This window comes from Ptychodera flava, chromosome 13, assembly GCF_041260155.1.
Source record: "Ptychodera flava strain L36383 chromosome 13, AS_Pfla_20210202, whole genome shotgun sequence".
Taxonomy (NCBI): Eukaryota; Metazoa; Hemichordata; class Enteropneusta; family Ptychoderidae; genus Ptychodera; species Ptychodera flava.
Window position 1 is genome coordinate 35,701,501 of NC_091940.1, and position 25,908 is coordinate 35,727,408.

General features: G+C 36.3%; 2 protein-coding genes across 2 annotated transcripts; one reads left to right on the plus strand and one right to left on the minus strand.

Moving 5' to 3' along the window:
* Window positions 1-207: 207 nt before the first annotated feature.
* LOC139148297 (nucleoporin SEH1-like) lies at window positions 208-18,709 on the minus strand. Its single transcript, XM_070719660.1, has 12 exons — window positions 18,503-18,709; window positions 17,944-17,994; window positions 15,564-15,669; window positions 15,207-15,247; window positions 13,932-14,090; window positions 13,188-13,240; window positions 12,522-12,614; window positions 11,109-11,249; window positions 10,560-10,647; window positions 10,109-10,187; window positions 6,914-7,067; window positions 208-2,492 (listed from the first exon to the last, which is right to left on the minus strand). The coding sequence occupies exons 1-12, from the start codon at window positions 18,611-18,613 to the stop codon at window positions 2,426-2,428; spliced, it is 1,143 nt and encodes a 380-aa protein (XP_070575761.1). The 5' UTR covers window positions 18,614-18,709; the 3' UTR covers window positions 208-2,425.
* Window positions 18,710-18,963: 254 nt separating this feature from the next.
* On the plus strand, window positions 18,964-25,464 carry LOC139148298 (neuralized-like protein 2). Its single transcript, XM_070719661.1, has 2 exons — window positions 18,964-19,947; window positions 20,628-25,464. The coding sequence occupies exons 1-2, from the start codon at window positions 19,239-19,241 to the stop codon at window positions 20,744-20,746; spliced, it is 828 nt and encodes a 275-aa protein (XP_070575762.1). The 5' UTR covers window positions 18,964-19,238; the 3' UTR covers window positions 20,747-25,464.
* The last annotated feature ends 444 nt before the right edge of the window (window positions 25,465-25,908 follow it).

Here is a 25,908-nt window from a genome sequence, read left to right on the forward strand (position 1 = left end):
AAAATTTCAATCAAGAAGTTATCATGTTGCGATTCTCAGAAGAGCTTTTGACCACTGTTAACAAGAAAAAATAACTTTGTTCAGTGCCAGCGATTTCTCATTCACAGGGAGAGGTCAAGGACACGTGACTTGGTACTTTTTTGGAAGTACACAAGTACAAAATTCTGATGTCATGACTGTTTAAATCATTTACACAATAGGCAAGCATTTTAGACATTTCATTTTTATTTCTGACATAACAATGCAACGTTAAGTAAAACAAGCACACAATACAATGCCATGGCAGGTAGCACAAGAACACACTCAATAAAAGCAGCACCTGTACATACATATTTAAACCCTATAAAATTTATGTCTTGGCTTGGCAGAAATTACATCGTAACTATGGTATGCATTTTTGTCAGTTTCATTGAACATTTTCAGAAATCTGATGCATGTCAATTTTGGGAATTCTGTGACTTTGGAAAAATCTGCACTGCCCAGTACCGTGGAGGAGCCTCGTGCTTTATATGGTCTCTAGAGGGCGGTATGTAACACCTATAGCAGATGGCAAACTGAAACTCAGGTGAACTGTAGATTTCTGACAGTCAAAGGAAACTCTGAATACTGCATGGATGATGTACACAATGACAGTATAAACATATTTCACATTCAAATGAAACAATAGCACACTATAATATTGGTTTCACAGTTTGATACAACTGGATGATGAAGCAAAAATTTTAAGTTTCATGGAAAGAAATTGTATAAAAAGTAGAAATGTGTGTGGAAATGACAACAGGGAATGATTAAACAATAGCAAAGTTGGAGTGATATTTCAAGGAAAAAGAATGCTTCGTGCTTTGAAAACAGGATTCAGTAGTCATTCATTACACATTTCAAATAAAAATTGCACGTTTTCTCAAGCAGACTTCTTTAAGAAAACAAATTCCTCACTAGAAACCAGGAAACCGGATAAACCTGAGAAAAATGTGGTTGTAGCAAACCAAGAAGCTGCAACTTAGAGTAAGTCCATGTTGATAAAGTTACATAACTTAATAGTATCTGTTTCTGTGTGCAGTCTTGTTTGGCATCAAAGTTGTGCTTAAAACAAATTGGTAGTCTTGTATAATTATTTATTTCAAGGTACGTGGACCTTCCCCCTCATAGATTGTGCTCATTTGCATTAAGCATCAGTTATGCTTATTTCTTTTGGAAAATTTTGGACAATATTGGCTAATCAGAAACCTTGAAAATTGAAAATCTATGATCAGTGGCATTTTTCACAATTTCCTGCCCTCTCCTTGATGAAGGAGTGGTGGTATTGCTCATCTCCCCGTCGTTCATTCACTCTCAGTGTTGACATCTAATTGTCCAAATTTATTAATTAGCAAATTCAAAATATCTTTGCCCAATAAGTCATCACATCATATGATGAAAGTTACCGGACGGTGAATGGACATCGGGAGAAAAATCTAAATTTGCTGACTCTGCAGGATGAACTAAATAACTCACTTGGCTGTGAGTCAAAGCATTGCTGATATTTCAGGTCTACAGAGATCAGAATAGTGTTTTCTCAAATGCTGGGTGATACCTTATCAGGTGATGGTACTCTTTGCAAAAGGCACTTCAGACTTTCTACGAAAACACCCATCAGTCCAGAGAACGGGATTTTCTCCCGGAATACTGTTGCTTCCTTGGTCTCATAACAATTCAGATGAAAAGGCAAGGCAACAGGTTAATTTCCATTCTGTGTTAGAACTCAACAAACTGAAATATTTTAATGTATAAGCTGCCGGTACTGTGCGATATTAAAGTCAAGCCTTGTTTGTAAAGTCTTTGTATAGTTGAATTGAAATATTGTGCAGTTTTTCCTTGACACTGTAGATGGCGTTCCATTTACATGGGAAAGAGTAACAATTTATATCTGTGGGTCACACATAGGGTCATCAAAGCTATGGAGAAATTGCTAATATTCTCAACAAATGTACAGTCAATTATTGACAATGACTGTATATATGAGAAATTAACTTTTCATGGAGTTGTTGCTCTTTGATCTCAATACTTGTCATTATCTCTGACAGCTAGCAAATTTGATGGACTGATCCTCCAATGATGTCCTGACATTGACCTTTCACCCCTGACCTTCAGTTGTGACTTCACCTTTGACACCAACACTATTCAGCTGCTTGTGAGCTCATTAAATATTCACATAAAAAACCCATCTTTTCAAGCAAGGGGCACATAGCAAACATTTGTTGTTCAAGTGAAATGCTTAAATTCTCTTTGACATACAAAATAGTTCAGAAGCATAACACTGTTAAAGTTGTCAAATATTGGACATAAATTTGACTTGCTGACAAGTCTAAAATGAAAATTAAAACTTTAAGACTTGGTAGAAATTGATAAAAATTTGTCCGATCCACAATCGTCAGCATTGAAGTTCTCAGAAGAAGACATTAAACTTTTCATCCACTCGTATGTCACTGACTGGTGAGACAGTGAATCGTACTCTGAAAGTAAGTGGAAAAAAAAGAAGCCTTAGTAACTAAGATGGCTACAGAGTGAGATATTTGTTAGTGTTAAATCAAGATTAAGTTAATTTTCACAAACTTATTGAACCTGTATAGGAAGTGAAATGAAAGTGAAAGAGCATGTGAAGAAATAAATTTGGTCAGTGCAGTTATTTCAAAACATGATATCAGACTACAAAGTCTTGATATTTCACGTGTGCTTTTTTTTATGCTTCATTTAAATGTGGTTATACAAATGTGGGTGTAGTTGACTAGTTGACAGATGAATCCCTGTGTTTTACACTGGCCTAGGTAAATTATCAAAACAAAGTACTAAGTTGAGGAAATGTTTCTTTGGTTCATTTGGCAGTTTTGCATGAAATTTTAACCCCTTTACTGCCACAATTTGGTAAAACCCTATAGTTTTCTATTGCAAAGTTGGACTGCTACACTGGTAAAAGGGGGGGGGGGAGGGGTGACAGGGTTAGAGCAGCCAGTAACCTTGATGTCCTGGCATTTATATGGACAGGTTGAAAGTGGAAATGGATGTACTGCAAAACCAAGCTTGGCAGAGAAATGGATAGAAATATTTGGTGCAAAGATGGTGGCTAGATTTTGACAGGTAACATTCCAATGTTCGGATTATGATGTCATACAAGAATTTGGACTAAGAGAAAAAAGTACTCAGAGTAAATCTATCAAAAGCGGACAACTGTGATAGAGCAAGTTTGTGAACACCGTGCAAACCAGGCAGCCTTATGATCCATAAGCTTTCTGCCTACAGGTATTATTAAAATCAACAGTGATGCCTAGAACTACAACTCATGTGAGTGAATTTGTGATTGACGCAGCGATCAACGAGAAACTAAAAATTCTGTAACCAGTGTCCATTAAGTAGTCACAACAATGTGCAGAAGACATGGTGTTTGAACTGTCCTGTTTATTGATTGAAAATATAGAATTTACAAGAACTCTTCCCAAACCTACTGACTTGCCTACATACTAAGAACTTAATCACAAATGAAAAATCTGACAGTGCAATGCATGTGACATGAACAGAAATATTTTTATAAAAAGTGGAGTACAATCTACAACAGACTGCAAATTTTGTCAGTTTATTGTTTCATACTTCTTTGAAATATAAATTAATGTTAGTTTCAGTTGCGTGTATGACTCATCTTCTAATGACAACATTTGAAGTTCAAATTCTGCCCAGTGAGATTGGTATATGGCTTTATGCAATTTTTTCAATTGTAAGTAGCCAGTTTCAGTGGCAATGGTCAAAAATTTTTTGCTGAAACTGCTGACCATTTTTGATATTGCACTACTTGTGTGGTTGCTATAGTGAAATGGTCTGCAGTGGTCTGCAATGAGCAGATTTTGCATGTTTTGATAATACACTGCACACTGTACATATATTTCCATCAATGTGTGTGAAAGACACAAATCCTGAGTCAGAAAACATGTTAGTTGTAAATATGACTTGCTTGCAGTCTGTCTAAGTAAACAACAGAAACCATGCTGTAATTTTCAAGATTTGTAATTTTCAAGATTTGTCTTTCCCTAGAGATGTTTAGTATTGAAAAGTTGTTCACTTTACCAAACCTGTGAAATGGTGGACCTCTGCTATCTCACAAAGGAAGACATGAAAGATGCAGAGTGGTGGGTGCCATTGACAAGAATCAACAAGTTCAAAACTGTGTCATTTGATCAGTAAAACCGTCTTATGAACCAATCTTTTAAAATACAGTGGTTGTCGTTTCATAAAATGAAAGACATCAGGAGACTGACACTGAAATTATGAATCTTGTTTTTGTTTGGTTTGCCAGTGTTTTTACTAAGGTTCTGGAATGTTGGTAAATGATTTTGGAACCTCGGTAACATTTCTGCTGTCCCTGAACCTGATTGCATTGATATATCACGGGGAACCCTGGTAACATTTACTGGGGTACCAGCCTTAACAAAAACACTGTTTGCAAAAGGAAAGTTCTGAAAGAGACTTTAAGTACTTGAGCAAGCAGTGTACAAGAATAAGAACATCCTTGCACTGGATTGCTATCCTTGTGGAACTTTTGCACAGAATTTTTAAGATAATGACATTCCTGAGGTAGCAACGGAGGTCAAACATCTCCTATGGTCATGAGACAGACACAATAAAAATGCAAAACAGCAGTGAATGTTTGGAGTCAGATATCTTACAGTTTAATTTGATATTGAAAAAATGACATATTTTTTACATTTCCATCCTTGGCATCATTGCATGCATTGTTTTCTATCTGTTGCATTTAAACAGTGGCACATATCCTTGTGTTTCCAGATGTATAATTCGTGCAAGTGGTTTTACCCTGTGATGTTGTTACAATGCATCTGATTGGTTGGATAAAATTGAAGTTCTGCAGCCATTCAACAACTTGCAGAATTGTTCCTCAGAATCTCGCGTGCTTCTTTTGGCAAGTTTTTGATTTTTTTTTTAAATGACTTAAAATTAGCCACAAATACTTTAAAGCTTCAATTTTCACTCATACCAAACAAGTTATTGTTTTTTTATTACATGGCCATTGTGTTTGTTTAAAAGTGCATTTGATGTTTGTTTCAATCTCAATTTACTTATTTGTATTGACTGGTATTTAATGTTATAAATTATTGAGGAGAACATGTATTCATTGCTTTGTAAGGAATTTAGCAAAATAATGCTAGCCGTTTCTCTCATGACGAAACAGCCCTCAAAACTTTCTTTCTACTCCAGTGATGGTTTGTCTAATATCAGCAGTTGTTATGAGATAGTAGATGTTGTCATGTTTGTACCACTCAATGCCTGATTTATTTGAGAACCATCTTGAGGGATCTACCATTCTATTTATTAGTGGGGTAGAAGGTGGGGGTGAAACCATTTAGAACATGTGAGGTTCTTCTAGGTGGTGATGTGACCAGGCCATTCTCATGACCCCTGCATGACCTTAGATACTGGTATTTTTGGTGGTATATGCAAAATTCAAAATTTATTTTTTGCTGTGAAGAGTTGCCAATCTTTTGACTTCAAAGTACTTTTACGATGGCAATTCAGTTTGGCTTTTGAGGAATCTTCAATAAAATGGGTAGATTTGAACAAAAGTACCAGAAGGAAAGTCTTGTAGGGGTTGTGACAGTAGCTCTTGAAACAAAATTCAATCATTTTACAAAATGCAGACGACAAGCACTCTGAATATTGAAACCTTATTCCTCTATGCTATGCATAGCTGAACCTCCTCCATAGTAGGAATGGTTTGTCCTTGACCTCCGATCCTCCCCTGATGATATGAATGGTCTAAAAAATTTGAATGAAGTGTGGCACCACACATCAAAGTGAAAAAAAAACAACTTCACACCAAGAGAGAAAACAGTAACAGTCCATGTAAGGTCTGAAAGGGTGATGAAATGACACACTGTACAGATGTTCTTGTTATAACTGAAAACAAATCTGTAGTAGAGGTCACAATGTCTACAAGTTCAAGTTCAGTGTGGCAGTGTCCACGCACACCAAGTTACAAAACAAAATAATTCAAAATAAATCTCCAAAGCAAAGTGGTAGGCACATTCTTTTCTCCGTTGAACCAAAATTGTCTGAAAAATTCTCAAATTTCTGTGCAAAATGTTCAAATGAATAACTTCAAGGCAGTGACGAAGGACATGCATGGATGGATGCGGGTTGAATTGAAAAGAAACAAAACGTTCAAAGTGTACATGACATTCAAAAGTGAAAAATTCAGTGAAAAGTATAATAGCAGCCTCACTGGTGTGGTTTGATTCTGGTATTGCAATCAGATATAGTGTATGGTGGTAATCTTTACATGTGCATGCACAAACTGATACAGCTTACTTCTTTATATTAATTTTACAAACAGCTATATTGCCTCCAATGAAAGACCACAATTTCAACAGCCAGTGGTACTTTATAAATGAAAACATTCAAATGCAAATTATGCATATGCAAATTATGCATATGCAAATTGTTCCTTCTGAAACCAAGCAAAATAAATGACATCATGATTGAGATAAAATAGACTATTACAGCATGTTGCATGCAGCTGTACTATGTTGTACTGAACCAGATTTTGAGTTATGATTCCCATGTGGGTTTAAGATGAAAAAAATAAATTTGACACCTCGGTGTTACTTAACAAAGGGAGCAGAAGAATTTGCAAAGTTACAAAAAACAACCTGCATATAAAAAGGTTGTTTTTCTCATGAATGTAAATTTCTTAGCATATTCTAATACTTTAATTTACTGCAAAGAAATCAAGATTTTTACTTAGTTCTCGGTTTGACAAAGTTTTAACTGAAATTGCAAAAGGAATTTTCTGTCTTCCTCATACAAATTGTTTTTTGGTGACTAGTGCCAGACCACTTCACTTGGATGGTTGATAGCTCCTAGTTTCAAATACCTTGCACCGGAAGAAGCTTGGGCTGGGTTTGATGCATTGCTTGCACTGGCCATCACGTGTGCTGACTGTGACTTGCCGCTGACTGCATGTGTTGCTGCCTGTGTGCCGTCAGCCTTCAACACACCTATGCATTTCCAGTTGTCCAGGTAGTTTGCTGTGGAACAAAAAAAGCGACAATAACTGAGAGTCAGTTTCAATGTCACTGTTTTAAACACCAGTGTGCCCTGCTGATTTGTGTTGACGTTGCTATGTGTTCTACATGTAATTGTGACAGTTGCCAAAGAAAAATTTTAACGGACGGAAGGGAAAAAGGACAATCGTCATTTGCAAGGTAGCATACTTTACAATGCAAACAACATGTCTAACTCTGTGACAATCAATGTTTGATGAAGTCACAATAATTCCATTTCAATTTTTACATTTTTGACTGAATGGGTAGATGTGACCTGAGCACATAAGAGACAACATCACAGTGGCTCTCAGTCAGCAACTATGATTTGTTTACAGGCTGCAGCAGCAGCTTGAGCAAAACTGTTCATCTTTTAGTCGTTTCCAGTATGTGGAAGACATGACTGACTGGCAAATTGGCAAACAGGCCATGCTTTTGAGGAATACAGCGTGTGGAAGAGAGCATGTGTACTCAAAATTTTTATAAATTTCACATTTGGAAAGAAGTGTGGCCATTTTGTTTGTGTATTTGACAAGGACATATCAAAAGAAACATCACGTTGGTAAATAGTTTCAGTGCACATGCCGGGCAGATGGTCTTCCTTCCTCCATACTGTCATCAGGTGCACTGAGCTTTTGTCAATACCAATATACCAACCAGGGGTGGGTAGGAGATAGCTTATATTATGGTGGCTGCTTGAGTAAGGAAAACGGCTACTAAAATGTCTAAAATTTGTTCAGGAGTTTGAAATAAATGTTTTGGAGTTACTTATGGCTGCACGCACCATCATGCCAAAAGCTTAGAGAAGACAGCTGTATTTATAATAGTAACAAGACCAATGGTCGTATGCATTTCCTGTGTACTTTTGTAACGTTATGTCACATAAGGCTGAAGTAAGTAAAGTCTTTATTTTGCGACTACTCAAAATTCTGAAACACCTAAAAATATTCAACACAAAATTAATATCCCATATTTGATAGTTTTCTCAAATAACACAAACAGTCCTGTAACTAATACTTCTGGCGGGTACCATTTCACGTCACTATATGGTTCAATGGATATAATGTGAACGCTGTACAGAAGTATTTTATTGCAATCTAAAAGTCAAAGCTTTGTTTTGTGACAGAATGGCAAACAATAGCAAATTCTGTAAGAAAAGTCTGTTGCTCCTCCCTCCCCCTCGCAAAAACTCTGAAAATCTACTCGCACAACCTACTCCATATGCCCTTTACCAAATTTTGAAACTTTACTACAATATTACAACTCATATTACTTACATGTAAAATATTAATGTTTGTATACTTATATACATATATTTACTTTACTTTATGTCTACATTTTATTTCTTTTTTTGGTAATGTCATTTTTGCAGACAGTTATTTATAGTTTATGACACCTCTATTGTAAAGTAACTCCAGATCCCATAAAGGTTCAGATTTCAATAAAGGATTACATTACATATTACACATGGCGGCGAAGTAAAGAATTTACTTACATTAGCTCGACATTTTGAAATGTTTTCATCAGTTCACTGGGAATGGTTCATAAATGTTTTGTTAAACAAAGGCGGAATACAACAGATTTCTGATGAGACAGGACGTCAACAATTTAAATGTCTTCTTACTCATGCTGTTAGGATGGGCTGTAAATGATATATATTTGCATCAACAATGGCATCATAGCATTTAAGTTTTTAGCAGACGCCTGAAATCGTGATAAGCAAATCACGATATGCCCTTTTATGTCTCGTGTGTACTTTGTCATGTAGCAAAATGAAAAGGCTCTCATGTCTAACAACTGCAATCAACGTAGCTGAATAGAATGTAATTATGTTGCAATAACCCGAGGGTTCAGACAGGAAGAATGGATAAACAGTGATTCTGGAACTTCTTGGAATTCTTGGAAGACCGGCACATTTAATGTCCTGTTAAACTAGATCTAGTGTGAACCTGGGAACTTTCAAAACACACAACACAGGATGTGGAGTCTGTAAGAGTACGTTCACCTCAAATTTATTTTATATCAACATCCTGTACTGCACTTTTCAAATGTGTGCAATTTTTTGCTGCAACACGAAGTTAATATGATATCCGACAAATTTGAAGAACTGTTTCACGGTGCGTTTCACAATTGATTTCAACTTTATGTCAAAGATAGATGTTTTGTGACAAGTGAGAACTCTGGTGATGAAAAATTAATACGTAACAACAAAAAATACAATCGTCATTGTGACGCTGACTGGAGACTTCCACTATGATAAGAAGATCATATCATATTCATGTAACTGTGGATGGTGCTATCTTGGTACTGAAACTCTGCCATACACAGGTTACCAATCATGGTCCATATACTCAAAGACACTTAGAATTCAAGGATGTTTTGAGCAGTTTTCCAGATATCATTCTTACAATATAAATATCATTTTACAAGTCATTGTTATGATATCATGACTGATCATTGTACTATTTCTGAAAATTGTGGACAGATCATCAATTTTCTAGGACTTTCTGGGAGGCTTTCAAATTCAAATACTTTCCCAGGAGCATACAGACCCTGTCAATTATGGTGTGTAAATCTATGTTCACAAATCATTTCAGTGTCATTCCAGTGACTTCAACATGTCTGTACTTGGATCAAAGTGACCAAATTACCATCAAATTATGTAATTTTTCTTGAAAGCAGACGGCTTAAATAATTAATGTGAAAGGAACTAATATAAAAACAAAAACATAACAAAGTGTTTAATGTTAAATACCATGCAGATCTTGTAGAATGCATTCCCCTGAGCTACTTTTGGAAAATAGTTTTTCAACAAGAAATCAAATAGAAATGAATGGAAAGGTTCTCACTTTACAGAGGTTTTGTTTTTTTAGAATAATTGTCACATGACTAATGGTGGCATTTACGACAAGTTTTCTGATCTCCGTTTACCAGGCAGTGAAATTATTGCGTGTACATTATTATGATGTAACATATTGCAGTATTCTCACGTCCACGATCACTTATCCAGGTATGAAGCTACTCACCTTTCCAGAGCCGGACACATCCATCATCTCCGGATGATGCCAGCACCGTTCCTGTCACATTCCAGTTTACCCGCCAAACCTGTCAAGTAGATCGAAATCAAAGACTTTGTACAAACCATCCTAGATGTCATGCCATGTTTTCATGATTTGTGTGGAAAGTTAACAAATTAATCGGAATTTTTCACATTACATGCATTTGATTTTGATAGATTCTTTTCTTATACAGCAAACCAGTGTTTAGAGCCAAGTAATTGTACATATAGACATGTAACCATGCAAACCATGCTACTTCTATTGTGGAATGAACGGTCTTTGAAAAGCTTTCAATATTTAGAACACATGAAAATGAAAACCACACACACACTTGGGGGGGAGGGAAACAAAAGACATTAATCTGATGCCATGAACACTTTGGTAGAATTCTTTTAAGTCATATAGTATGACATGTTACCTGTGAATTGTGTTCATTACAGACAGCAGGCTGTCGAATTTCAAATCTTGTGGCTCCTGTTTGTATCCCCATGCTACTCTGATCCCTCCTACATAAACAAACAAAACAAAACAAAAAACAGAAACATATCAATGAATGAAGAAATACATTAATTAATTGATCAAAATTGACAGAAGTCTGGCTGGTAAGACTGGGGACATGCTTGATTACTTACTTGTCATATTGTATGAGGTTCTAAAATGCTGCTAAACTTTTGTCTGACAACATAACTTTTAGCATCTTTCACAAATAAACATGATTTCATCCCTCAGAATGCATGAAAACAAACATGATTATCATCATATGCATCTGATTTGTATATTCTGGAGTAAGACTAAGATTGAAATTCTGATTGCTGAAAAGGATTTTCAAGTATTTGATCTTATTATACTTTTTCAACACAAGATACATAATTTATTAGGATAAAAATGTAATAATATTCTCTAACATCCAGCACGATATGATACTTTCACCAGGACTTTATTCCAAGTTCAGGAGAACACAGCCTACCTCAGAGGTTTTAACATGATGATATGGACATCTTTGGATGCTACTGCAAGCAGATGGTAGGATCTTCCAAGATTTGGTGCAAATGCTACATCATGTACTGCTTCTGTAACTGTCATTAATGTTTCAACTTTGATCCACCTCCTGAAAATGAATAAACACAGTTTCTTTCAGCAGATTCCATGAGAAAATTATCCTGGGACTGTGTTATGACAACTGAACACAAACATTTGGATTCAAGCGAAAACAGGTTCCCTGAGGGGTCTTCGGATTACACTCTGTCCCTATCCCTAAACTAACCACTCCCTATGTCACTGGTGATTAATGTGAAACGATTTCTGTGTCCACTAATCTTTACTCTTGCGCAAGTTATTCTGTATTCAAATTGAACAGAAGTTCCAATAAGGTAGTATGCCTCAAACTGCAGATTTTTAACTTTTGCCCAAACTTTCGTCAAAGAAAGTTTAAACCTTTCTCTTTCATAATCAAGAATAATTATTAGGTGTCACTGTGCAAATTTTAGTATTAGAGAAAAAAATTACTTAAAAATTTCATAATATATGAAATCCAAAATGGCTGCTACCATAAGGTACATTCTGTATTATCTAGACAGGAAAAAAATTTATTTTCAATTTTCACAAAAAACAAGAGAGTGACAACTTCATTTGCTTGACCGTCTTCAAAATGAGTTTACTCATATGCAGCAGATTTGAATCTATAAAACTGTCCCTTATGTGCATGTTACCATGAGACCACACTCAGTTTGCATTAAATAATCAAATTATCCCATATTTTTTTGCATTTTACTTGTTGATTTTATCGAATTTGTGCATGAAGAGAACACAGAGGGTCAACAGAGAGTTATGAAATTCTTCACAACTAACCTAGAGGGCGCTCTTACTATAAAATACCACAAGACTGCCCATTGATCGTTTTACTGTATGGATATACATCTGCCACTTGTCTCAATGATCTAGCAGTGGCACAATGTTTATTTGACAAAATGCCATCAAAGTTCCAAATATGACCTCATAACAGTTATTTCTGGTGTTCTGATCCACTGTGAGACTGGGTTTTTTCCCTGCTCTTAGTGAAACTGAAACACTTCAATATTGGTAGGGTCAAATATCACCACTGCTCAGTGAGACAAACATACTATTAGCTGTAGAATGAATACCTGTAGTTACTGTATTTCAACAACTAGTGAAAAGAAACCCATAAATCAGCATGATTCAGCATCTTTTCCACAAAGGTGGTAAAATTAGAATTATTCTCATAAAAATACTGGCAGAATACATATCATACAACCTAACATGAGCTGGACAAGAATCAGTGAATAGACATTTTTGTCTTCTTCAAAAGTCGTAATGGACATGGACAGTTTAAGATCAGGAGGCAATGAAAAGGCTGACGTACCTGCTACTATCATGGTATTCATGGATTTGAACTTTGCCCCCTCCTGTAGTGCTGGGGTCATCACTTCCAACTGCTATCATGGGTGGATGAACCCTGTCATTTTGGGAAAATGTTAAAATCTTTTTAAAGGTACATTTATTGAATAAGGATTACATTCTTCAAATACTGTCTCCCTGACACTGATTGGTTGTGGTTGATGACTTGTCATGTGACACTGCACTCTCTGAGCCAATCACATTCTGTGTAGAGCTGTAGTACTGGCAATAATGAGGTATAACACATCATGTCATTTACACTTTATTAAAAAGCATGGAAATGCAAACTAATTTTACATAATATTGCTCTGATTTTTTTCAGAAATATGACTACTCTGGTGTGCCTTTGCAAATAATGTCCTGGATATATTCACAGTTATTATCTCATTTTGTCATTAAATCTTTTTAAAATGATAACCTTCTAAAGCTCTAGATATTGTTCATTCAAAGCTCTTTAAAGATGTCATCATCTTTAGGGATCATTGTAACTTTCAAAAGTAAACCTTATGAGGGCGCTCTCAATTTTGCATGACAATATGCAAGCATGTCTGCCAATGCTGACTGTATCTATTTCAATAGAGAGACTTACTCAATAGTCATACGTTTTTTTATGTGACCTTTTTGATCTCACCTGGAAGGATTCCATGAAATGCAACTGCAGTTCATTTTGGAAGAAATCTCATGCTGTGAACGGAAACAGAAAGTGGTATAAGTTTGACCTCCTGCCATCATTGTCAGGATATGACATCATAGGGTTTTGAATCAATGTTTTCTTGTGACCATCATGAGAGATGAGCTCACAATATTCACTTGTATTTTCACTTTTACTTGACTAATACAGCAATTGTGATGAAGAAGGGCAAGACAAAGCCTTTGACAATCTTCCCCTGACGCCTGATCCTGACCTTCTGACAACTCTGACTGAAATAGTGACTGTGTCCATTAATTTTCATTGGAAAATATGGCATTTATGGCGTGACATTTGAACAGAATTTCAATATTTATAAACATATCATTTTAGGCTAGAAGTTGACACAAAGAACATGATCTATAATTACATGATATTAGTTGTGAAGTAGAGCATGTTGAAATGTTCACTGATGTAATTTGGATAAAAACGTAAATAAAAGTTAAAAAAATATCAGATGTGTATTCAGGCAGTAAAAATGTACACGTAAGTTTTTCATAATTTGTGAATGAATACTCAGTTGTCAATGTGTGAACTAGATATAGCACACAAAAGCAAACACAAGTCAGATGCAAAGATAGTTTATTTAAGATAATCAACTATTTGATACTTTTTTGTAATGAGAATTCTTATTTTTTTAAGGGCAGTGCCAGATTACACATACTATTGTGCAATCATTAATCTTACCTGAAGTGACCACTGACTGAGATTCATCACATCTGGAGCTTCATAAATCCTGACGACACCATCAGCAGAACATGTGGCTAGAAGTAAACCAAGGTGTTTTGGTGCAAACTTTACATCAGTAACTGAAGTTCTACTGTCCACCAATGATGAACGCTTCACCTGCATATCAAAAATAGCACACCATGAGTAAGTGTTCATACATAGTCAGAAATTCAAAATTCAAAGTGATAGACGTAAAAAAGTATTTCAAGCACAGAAATATGAATATTTCTATGCTTACATAGATGCAAACATTTCTTGTGCATCTATTATGTGAAAACAGCATGGTACCATTATATTCCAGAGAAGGGCTATTATCCATACAGTGACATATGGGATATGTGCATTTTTCGTTTGCTGTGGGTTACACAAGGCACTGATCTTGGAACAGTGTGCACTGCCTCAAGTCAACCATGGCAAAGCACTGTTGTATTGTGATTTCAAATAAAAGAAAAGTGTTATTGTCTGTGATAGCATCCTGTTTGTCACAGTTCAGTATACTGAGCATTATGTATGAAACTTTGTATAGGATTTTTCAAATATGTAGCATCTGATGTACGTGTTTTCTTCTATAGCAGCAATGAAAACAGGCAAATAGCTATGTGTACTGGTGAAGACCAAGATTTTAAAGTTCCTTGCAATGGGTTACATGTGAAACTACATGTTCACAAATGCTATTCAAACCTCTACGCTACAATATGTACAAAGTGTCATGTTTCCTGTATTAAACACACTGATCACAGAACAAGGCATTTTCAGTGATCAATGGTTATGACTTTTGACCTGATATCAGTGTTGATACAGAAGAAGGTGGGTCACTACGGATACTTAATATTCTCTCACAGCCCCTAGTTCGCTATGAAGCTTCTTATGTCTACCGTAGGGTATATACTGAAGTGCCCTCAATGGTCTGGCTGAGCAAGAGGCATTGTGTGGCAAACCAAGGCATCCCTACTCTGGCTTGCTGAGCCAGTCTATGCTAAGTCTGTCAAAGCCATGATGAAGAAATAGTTTGCAGCTGATGAGGGGCATGAGAAAGTCTAATAGGTATTTGTGAATTTGATAACCAGCTTTGAATTCACAAGTGATTTTATCTTATTTGAAATTAAAACTTGACTCTACATTTGGTCAAGAAAATTCAATTGTGCACCTGGATTGATAATTTTGAAAACAGTGGTACATCTATACATATACTTGAGTGCTGGTGTGCAGTAATGAGGAGAGTTTATAACTCACCCAGTGACTCTGGCCCCTCTGGTTTGGATGCGCTTCACCAACTACCAATAGAAAGATGAAAATGTTACTAATTAGAAACTTTGCAATACCCAGATGGAATAATAGCCTACAGCTGCCTCTGATTGGGATGTTTTTTGGCTGAAGCTTGCTGATGGTATGTATATAACAATGTGATGAAAGATATACAGTGAGAAAATGCTTGAACCAAATTATTTTGGTAAATAAAACTGTGTACTCTACAGTAATATTGTCTTTGTATAAACTAAACAATTGCATTTTCAGCATTATAAAAGAGATGCAAATTACATTGTCCCAAAACGTTTTGAATTCTTTATATACAGAACTGGTTTGACTTGCCTACTTCTTCCCATACTGCAGCTGTTCTGTCAAATGAACACGTTGCCAAGACTTGACCAAATTCAGGATGTGCCCAAGTAACTCTCCACACGGAACCGCTATGAGTCTGCAGACATTGTAATGGGAAGAAACATAGCTAGTAACTCCCCATGATGCCACCAAGGTGTTATCAGAATGGTTACCCCTAGTCATTCCCAATTCACCAGTTACTGAGTTAGGGCTAGGGTTAGGGTAAGTGTAAAGGGGTAACAGTGCTAGAATCACCAAGTCACTGTGAAGGTGTGGTTGCATTTGATATTTTTAATGACATATATAGATGGACAGGGTAATAATAAAGCTAGTTCGCACCTCAAAATTGAAAGAAACTTTTGCTCAATTATTTCTCAAGGCAACTTTTGGCAATTATTTTTAAAAACTGAGAATAAAAATCAGGAGTCGCAGTGCAAATTTGGTAGTGGAGAAACAAATTACTTTGAATTTACCAATATTTGAAATTCAAATTCGCCACTATTGATGATCCCTGTGTTAACTCTATGGAAATAATTTAAATTTTCAATTTTCGCAAACTAATCTGGTGCCAATTTTGTTTACTCCATGAGCTTCAAAATGAGCCCCCTCAAGTGGTGTAGATCAGAAAAGAATTGTAAAAATTTGAGTCCAATTATCAGTCCCCCTAGGCGCATCCTACCTTAATTCATCATTTGGCCAATGAGTGCACAACTACTCTTTCCATGATATTACTTTAATATATACACTTATTTTGACCAAGATCACTTCACTTTTGAAATAAATAATTCAGATAAATTTAGTCTTTTGTACAATGGATACAATGGTAACTCAGTTGCAAACCAATGTACCGTATACGAGTTCTGAACTCTTTTAGTAAATTTCTTGTGTCAGCCCTATTCCAATACATTTAATGTATAAAATTTTACTAAGTCAGGACACTTTTGAGTCAGTTGCAGGTTAAACTGCCTATAGGGCACACTGCAGTAACAAACAGATCATATTGATGGGCACTTTCGGTTAGTACCAAGCTGTCCACAAAGGAAGGGGAGAAATCATTTGGATTAAGCTTCTCTCCATCATGAGTACTGCAATCCTCATGGATGGCCATCTATCAAACATACAGGTGATTTCATATCTGTGTAGCTGTCAATTGGTAAAAAGTTTTGGATTCAGGGGATATCGATGCATCATAGATGTAATCGTCTGTAACTGAGGCAATGCCGGTTTGATTTCTGTTATATTTCAGGCACGTTCAAAATGTTTCAGGTGGTACACGTTGTACTTGTTCCAAATTTTATATCAACTGGAATTTTGCAGACAGGTACAATCACCTGTCTGGTGATGCCCGTCTTGGTGACAAAGGAACAATCAATTAGAGCTGTTGCCATCACGCTTCAAAACTGTAGACTACATTCTAATATGGGGAGTAAACTTAGTCCCTCCACACACTGTGGTGTAACTTAGACTTTTGACAGTCTATCTTACACTTAGTTTCTTTAATCATCACAAGAGTATTTGCTGTGACTGCTGTAAATGATGGATCCTTGCACATGTAACACTGAAGGCACAGGGTCCATTGCTCCTGGGTAAAGTGAAAGCTAAAGTACCACAAGAGACTGTCAACAGTCTAATATATACATATTTATGTGATAAGAGGTCCAGACACTTTGCACCAAAAGCAGGTCACTCTAAACATCTTTGTCTTGAATTTTTTCATACCGAAACCACCTTGTTCAAAGTACTACCTCGTTCCATACCACTTTGCCTTAGATGCCACCCCAGTACCAAAACCACTTTGTTCCTCATATAAGTTCATCACTACCATGGATCACAGTGTAAAGTATTTACAAATAACTTGGACCATCTCTTTTACACATCCATGCCTGGGCACATTACTGTGATAAGACATTTTGGTTACTAGTAGTGAAACTTTTCCTCTCCCAGAAACCACAAATGGTAGAATCAGAGAAAAAAGAGAACAACACATGAGGTTCCAGAAATATGTACATTCGTTAGGCTCATGGAGGCATGGATGTCTATGGTAGAAGCTACGACTGGAGCCTTGAACAATGTCAGTTTCTTGAAATATGTACACTTTCAAGATTTTGATCGCAGGAATAGATAGGTGGTGAAATTTTCTTGAGCATGCTATCTCTGGGTTATTTCCACCTTTACTGGTTGGCGACAGTTTACGGCAAAGAGGAGTTGTGTTTTTGAAGGACAGAGTGACTCTTGGGGTGAAAAGGTTTTGGCAGAAGGATGTTTTGGTACGAGCTCCAGGTGGTTTTGGTGTGAATTAGTATGGAACAAGTTGGTGTGGTGCGACTTGATTTTGGTACGAAGTGTCTAGCAACCTTGCATGATAACTTACTCTCCAGTTGCCTGTACAATGCCATTCGCCATCTTCTCTCAAGTCCCATACCTATTTTTAATGAATTTAAATTTTTGTTTAAACATAAGTTGTGTAATTATGTTGTATCAATATGATGAGCGATGTTTATATGTACAATAGGGGAAATGACAGACAAGGCAATAGAAATGAAATTGTTATCTGCCAGGATGAATGAGGATGTTTCCTCAATCATTTACGAATTAATAACTTGAAAACGATGGAAGGAGCATCTGACCCCCTGCAATTGAATTAGAACCACATAAGTTATCTGTATTCCACCACTTTCGAACAATATTCCATGGAAAACTGTTCTAGGGTAGAGGCGAGAACCTGGTCTGAACTAGAGATTCAGCACCATCAGAGCAATGCATACGCCGATTTATAGAAAAAATATACAATTTCTGTGTACAACATTATCTTTCCTGAAGATATTCACGGAGAGTAGGATTTGCCTTTGCGCTTTGCTGCACCATTTGAAATTTTGAGGGAACGACCTTGTTGACCTCGTACAGTCGTAGTCGTACATGTGTACTGTTACCTGAACGCTTTGATCGCTGGAGCAGGTTGCCATTCGTCGGCCGTGGAAATCATACGCAACATCGTGGATCAAATCTTTGTGTTCTGCTGATATAGTCTTCGCAACAAACATGGTTACCTGGGCACATAAACTAATACATTAATTGTATAAAGGGGACATTTCATCTCTCACTTCCTCCTTGAAAGTTACCCATAATTCTTGGTTCTTACCGGGAAAGGAGATCAAACTATTATTTTTAGGGGTTATCGTACGTTTGTAAATACAACTTGCAACACATGTCATGCATGTGGAAACAGGGACATTCACCATCAAATTATGTTCTTTTCGTGTAGTAAATGTTTCACGTATGTGAAACGCAAAAAAATTATTATACAAATTGAAATATCTTTCTGTCTATTTCAACCAGAAGAGCCCATCGCGTACTCGTCCCACAACATTGTGAAAGTCCCCTTCATAGAATTAGCCAGTCCCAATATGGCGATATCCAGTGAATGTTCGTCAAGTCTTCAGGTATCGTAAATTTTCAAGTGTAGTTTTCCGGTAAACACACGACTTTTTGGGGTAATCAAATATTGGCATCGAAATAACAAATATCTTATTGACTAGCGTACGTTAGTTGAAATGTAACCGTTCGTTCGGTTCAGGGAGATTTTGCAGTGTTCACAACAACGTACAACTTCACAATCGAGTGCAACTCCATAATTTTCGGTATAACGTACTGTCTTGTAAAAATGTCATGAAACCACTTCAACGCGGTATGCCGATCAGAAGATTTCACGAAAGCCATGGCCTTAACATTGAACTCCAAGAAGGTGGAGTTGTTGCAAAGAGAATGGCCAGCTTTGCGAACGCCATCACTTTTAGTGAAAAACCGCTCAAACAGGGGGAGGTGTTCCTCATTGAGATCGAGGACCACGAGAAAGGATGGAGTGGACACCTGCGCTGCGGTCTAACGCAGCACCAACCATCTCAAATGACCCAGAACAGAGATCCGCTATTTAACACTAATTTATTGAGGATACCCCAATATTCAATGCCAGACCTAGCGAATATGGGAAAGTCATGGATATTTGCAATTACAAAGTATCACAATAGAGTCCCATCCGTAGGAAGAGATGCTGCAGAGGGGACCTCACCAGCCTCGTCCCCTAAACCTTTTATTGAGGGCTTTGGTAACTATGTAAGATGTGGGGGAGCGAACTTGCCGAAGCATAAGCTTGTTGGAAGGGACAAAGAAGGGGGTGAGCTTTTGGCAACCTGCATTGGTAGCAGAATTGGAATTACGTATGAAATTGTTGACGGCGCCGTGGAAATGCATTTTATCATCAATGGGGATGACCAAGGTGGAGCCATCATGGACCAAGCAGACCTGGACCAACCATTCTATGCAATGGTTGATGTGTACGGTACAACAAAACAAGTGAAGATTATACAGCTTGACCTTGGTAGGTATTTCTGACACTCTGTCAGTCGATGATGAGTTGTTTCTATTTTATCAAAACTAAAAAAAGACATCTTGATTTTTAGGCCTTGAGTAAATCTATTGTAAAAGAGTATCCAAAAATGAATTGGGTTTGTTGCAAACTCCATAAAAGGCTGAGTTACAGTTGTGACCAAAAACCAGCAACTTTTATCAAGCACCACAATATGCAAATTTTGTCTCTATGTATGTGTATTGTTTACTTCAAGAAATTACATTGCATGGCAGGCTGGTAAAATGTTCCAGGGTATCAAAGGATTTACTATCCATTTTCCACCTTTGCTTTCTGCTTCCACCTCAATATCAAAAAAGAAAGGATAAAAATAGAGTGGAAAATATGAAAATACCGAGAGCATAGTAGGTGATTTGGTTTTGTTGAGACAAAAATCGACGTTTCCCCAAAAACAGTCTTTCATCGTGTATTTTCCATATTTGCCTTTTCTTTGATGTGTCATAGATATTCAGAAATCACTTTCTGCCTCATGACTTTTCCTGCATAAAATCAAGACATTTGATGCCAATGAGAGTAAATTTATCTGCAAAAGAAATTACTCATTCTTTCTTTCATTATCTATAGTAAAAGGAATTCTCTTGCAAAAAGCATTTTCTTCTTTAACATGCTGTGTGTTTTTTTCTCATTTACAGTAATAACTCTTCAAGAATGCTGTCGAGATGTTATAAGGGAACTTGTATCAGAGAGAGGTGTTGATGGACTACCATTGCCGACAAAACTTAAAGAATATCTCAAGTTTGAAGTACCATGAGATCTGTTTTAAAATACATGTACATGTGTGAGCTCACCAGCATGTAACTTCAGATATGATACCTTTAAAGAACAACTCCGCGACTGAAGAGCAGATTGATGATATATTTTGTATGACGTCTGAGAAAAGAAAGTTATCAGGTGTTTTTATTTTCTTGTGGTTATTACCTTCTCGTGTCTATTTATAGACAGAGAAGGTATTAGAGTTGAAAACCAGTATGCTGGTGTCAACTTCTTCCGTCTGTCAAGACTTCCGTCTGTCAAGATCCGTTGACGTCATGCTATTGTGATGGGTCATATCATAAACTGGTGGGGGTGTTTATGGCTCAGGTTGAGGTGTAGGAGAACGATTTTGAGCTGTGACAAAAATCAAAAGGGACTTAGCGGCATAGCCACAGTGTTAAGCCTTTCTCCAAGGTTTCTTAGTTGACTATGATCTATAATAGACTACTGAGCTGACGTTAGGGGTACTCACTTTGTGTTTGCTCACTCTGTGTGCGCTAGTATTTGGTACTGAGTTGCGTGGATATCCCCTCATGGCCTCACGTGATATGGGCCTGTTGCATAAACTGCAGATGATCATATGCCTCTGAGTCTGAAAACGGTCATTGTGTAAGCCTGTCGGCATTTTCCTTGCATTTTTTCTCATTTAATTTTGCAAAATATCGGCGAGTACCTCAATATTTCAAGATAACTCTTTCTTCCCAATCGTTTCCTTGAGTTTCAGAGTCATATGAACGAAAATGAGTGAAAGTTTTAGACAGGAAAATCGGACGTCGGCCATGTTCATTGTTTACAGTACAATCAGAAGTTTATGTGGAGGAAATAACTAACAAACACTGTTCATGATGCCCGCCCTCTTGAGGCAGACCTTCCTATATGAAGTACCACATTTGATGCTTGTGGAAAGCTTGACCACACAAAGGAGCATTTAAACATTTAGAAAATGACAGATTGAAGGTATTCTGAAAATGTCAAATACTGAGGAAAAATGCGCAAATATTCAAAATAAACAGGTGAACTGACTGGTCAGCTATAAAAAACAATGAAAATGTTTATGATCAAAAGTTTTTGAGATGCGCACATTTTAACAAATACAGAAATTATTAACATTTAAATATAAGACCAAACTATTTTTTCAGGGATGGGACAGGTTGGAAATGAGGGGTGAGAGACAAAGGCACTTCTATTGCTGCATGTGGATGCAGCCACACCATTTCATTTACAGCATACTTATTCACTGTGTTGTGTTCAAGTTCCATATTGTACTGACTGTCATACAAGGATGACATAAGGAAATCAAATCAAATTAGAAAAGGATCAATGCTGTTGTGTGGATTTTGCTGAACATGGCTGATTTTAATATTTCGCCCTATATATTTGGTATCCAGCAAAGGCATATTTTGATGTAAAGTCAAAATTAACACTACATTGCTGACAATATATGTTACCGTTTCTGCATGAACTTTTCTTTTTTCAATTAAAGTATAGTAGTACTTCGAACAGATTAACAATTATCCTGATGTCAACCCATAATTTTACATCACAAAGACAGTAATTCTGCCAATTTTTTTTGTTTTTCAGTCATTTTATAAATTTTGCACTGCACAAGATGATTGAACAAATTGCAATGTGTGAATTTGTAAACTCAAAGAATAAAAATCCTTTGGTCACAGATTAAATTATTTATTTGAAAAGAAATTTACTCTTTAAACATTTTTAGCATATATTCTTTACACGGTCATGTATTTCAAGGAAAATATGCCTATTAAAAACAGTAATTTCTTCACTTTCAATTTTTTTCAATACTATGACAATTATCAGCCATGAGGTTTTACAAACACAAGACCAGATAAGCGTTTTTCATCATTTCCTCAGGACTCTTTGAAAAATCCATTAAAAACAGTTAAAAGTGACTTAAAATGATCACTTGGTATACATTTAATTTACAGATGCCAGGTTGTGTATATCACATGCACTCAGGTCAGTAGGGAAGTGCGTCATTACTATTTTGGACTGTTAATTCTTATTTCTGAATTATTTAACTTTTTTCCACATTGAACTATCTTTAGGCAGTTTATACTGTAGTTTAGAATTTTTTTGATTGATGTATTTAATCATCTTTTGGGTTCTTTGGGTCCATATCCCACCTCATGCCCCTACATCATCAACTATTTACCAACAACTTCATGCCAACAACCAATTACCTGACCTGGCCACACATTAGAGAAGGTACAGCGTCATTGACGGTATTTTTTATTTACTATTTAGTCATGGAGTTATTACTTGTGGTTAATTGAAGTTATGTACAGTTGGCAAAAAACCTTAGAAAGTTTCTAAGCTTTCCCTAGCTTTAACTTTTTTTTCAAATGATCAACTTTGTTGTGGTTCAAATGCTGCCACTTCCTACATTTTTAGTTGCAAATTTTTCGTTATTGTGCTCCCTTTTGTTCCATGTTTAATATCAGTTTCTCTGACTATATGCATATTTAATTTTACTGTAATGTCTGTGATTTTGCCAGCTGAACACAGCCCATAGTGTAGCAAGATGTTTTGTTTTTGTGGCCAACAACCATGTTCAAATTTCATCTACAAACCTTTTATTTTCAAATGACTCTCATAGTCACTTGAAAATAAAAGAAGGTTTGTATGTACATTGTGACTGTAAGCTACTCACCCTGCACTCTGTTGTTTCCACCTCCTCTAGCGAAGAATACGGCCTTCGGATAGATATTTGGAGTCTCAAACTTTTTCCAAAATTTTTTGGTCTATCACTTGCAGCGATTCATTGCAAAGCTTATGGAGTAACAAAAATTGTCATCGGCTCTTTTTTGTGAAATCTAAAATTTAATCGTTCTCCTTAAAAAAAAAGAGTTAGACAGGGATGATTGATAGCCATTATAAATTTCAAGTGTTTACAAATATTCGGTTATTTGTTTCTGTATTACCAAATCTTGCATGGTGACCCCTGATTTTTATCCTTTTTTTCAGAATGGTTTAAAATTGCCTAACGGAAAGTTTGAGCAAAAGTTAAGGCTTTTAATTTTGAGTTGCACACCTACCTTAAATTGTTAACCTTGACTTATCTATAGAAGATAGGGTTGAAGGATTGAACCATCAGCAATCTGATCAGGCACTGAATGATGCCGTACACACTGCTTGTCTGCGTCAGCAACAAGCACAACAACAAAGTTTTGACACATGGTGAACAACCTTTCACCCCTATCTCCATGTTGCATAGTTCTACCCATCAGCACCAATTAGCAGTGGGATTAGACCAAAGTGTAGTAGTAGCAGGGTGACTGATCAATGAAACAACATATCATACTATAGACACCCCTGTGCTACAGACTTTGCAGATTTGCTTTCTTTCAATAGAAACCAGAAATTGTGATTCTTACTTTGCATTGAACACATTCTGGCAATCTTGTCTATATTTGTGTAACACTGTAACAGAATGCAAGTAACCTGTATTGTATACTGTGTGTTTATTACATGTGTGTTATGGTCAGTGTTATACTACAGTAGTTTGACCTATGTACATACATGTAATGTGTTAAAGTTTCAGTGTGGTTTTTTTTTCAAAAATTCCCAATATTTTGCGAATTCTTAGTATGTATTATCTGTCCAAAATCTGACATTCCAAGTGTATATTTATTTTATAGCAGTGTACTGTAGGTTTGAATAAGGTATATAACTCATTAGGAATGTACGGATACAATTCATCCACATAATTTCTGCATGTTAAAATGTCACCAGAAGTTTAGAAGTTTTCAATTCCTAGCAAAAGCAGTTTGTGTCATTTTACCAGGTAAGTACTGAAGTACGAAATTACCGGTAGATCAATCAAGACTGGTTATCACCAAATCAAGAAGATAGATGTGATTTGATATTTCACCATCTCACACTTTTTGTGACAAATTGCAGACAGTCTCATAGACAGAAATTCGATTTTGAACTTGATAATTTAAGTTATTTCACTGAAAGACAACCTGGACCATAGTTCAAAAAGGCTATTCTACAATCAAAGACACCCTCATGATCTTACCTCCCCAGGCATAACTCAAGCTGGGGCTTGCAGTTGTTATGTGCTGATATGTGATAATATACCGTGGTGATTATACTTCTAATATAAATCTGTATCAATATATTTCCAAATGACAGAATGATTGATGGCAGTAATGTATTCAGTAAGTCAGTCACCTACTATTATAAGTTTGACCCTAAGACTCAACGTCACTGTATTATGTTCATCTGCATGTATAACTGACAAGATCATTGCGACATTATTTCACTGGTTTTTGCATGCTGTGATTTGGAAATTTACCGCTCAAGCACAAAGGAAATCCAATGTAAATCAAGGAACATGAATGTTGATAGCTCAGAGCTGTGATGATTGTGAGTTTGAGCAATACTTATACTGGTAGGCAGAGTAAGTGAAAACAGGCAAATTCTCTCTGTTGTACATAGCTTCTGACTTCTTTTTTATATTTATGTCTAAACCATGTGCCATGGAATTTATATTTCTGTTGTGTCGAATCGTAGAACCTGCTGGTTTATTTATAGCATTGATTTGTCTAAGTCTGATGTGGTTTTACTCTTTTTGGAATGTTTCAATGCAGAATGTATAATAAGAAAATTTGTACTTTTCAGTCGGGGGAAATTTCTGTATGTGACTATTATTGAAATAAATCATGGGCAAATCCTCAATGCATGAAAGTTCTGGTACCAGGATTTGTTAAAAAGATTCCTTTCAACCTGTCACACCCACTCATCCCAGTGGAGTTTATGAAATGGAAAAGGCTTTGTCACTGGTGTGTTTGGTCTAAGCTTTTTTTTACAAAAGTTTCAAGGAGTCAAAAATGCCAAAAAATGTTGCAAATATTAGGCCTGAATCAGATCATGTATCCCAGCAAATAATTTACCGACATAACAGCAATGTTTGGTGCAAACTTATGTGTAGCTTGGATGAGGTATTTTATGAAGTTTTTTCATAAGGATTACCTTCTTCATTAGGGTCACTGGATGTAGGCCACATAAAAGACAATGTAAATACATATTTTCAAGTTGTAAATCACAAGTTAAAATGTGGAAGAGCTGGCAGGATTCCTTTGTTCGGTGGCTCAAGCAGAAACTGCAGCTGACCTTTGAACTCAGAGCTCA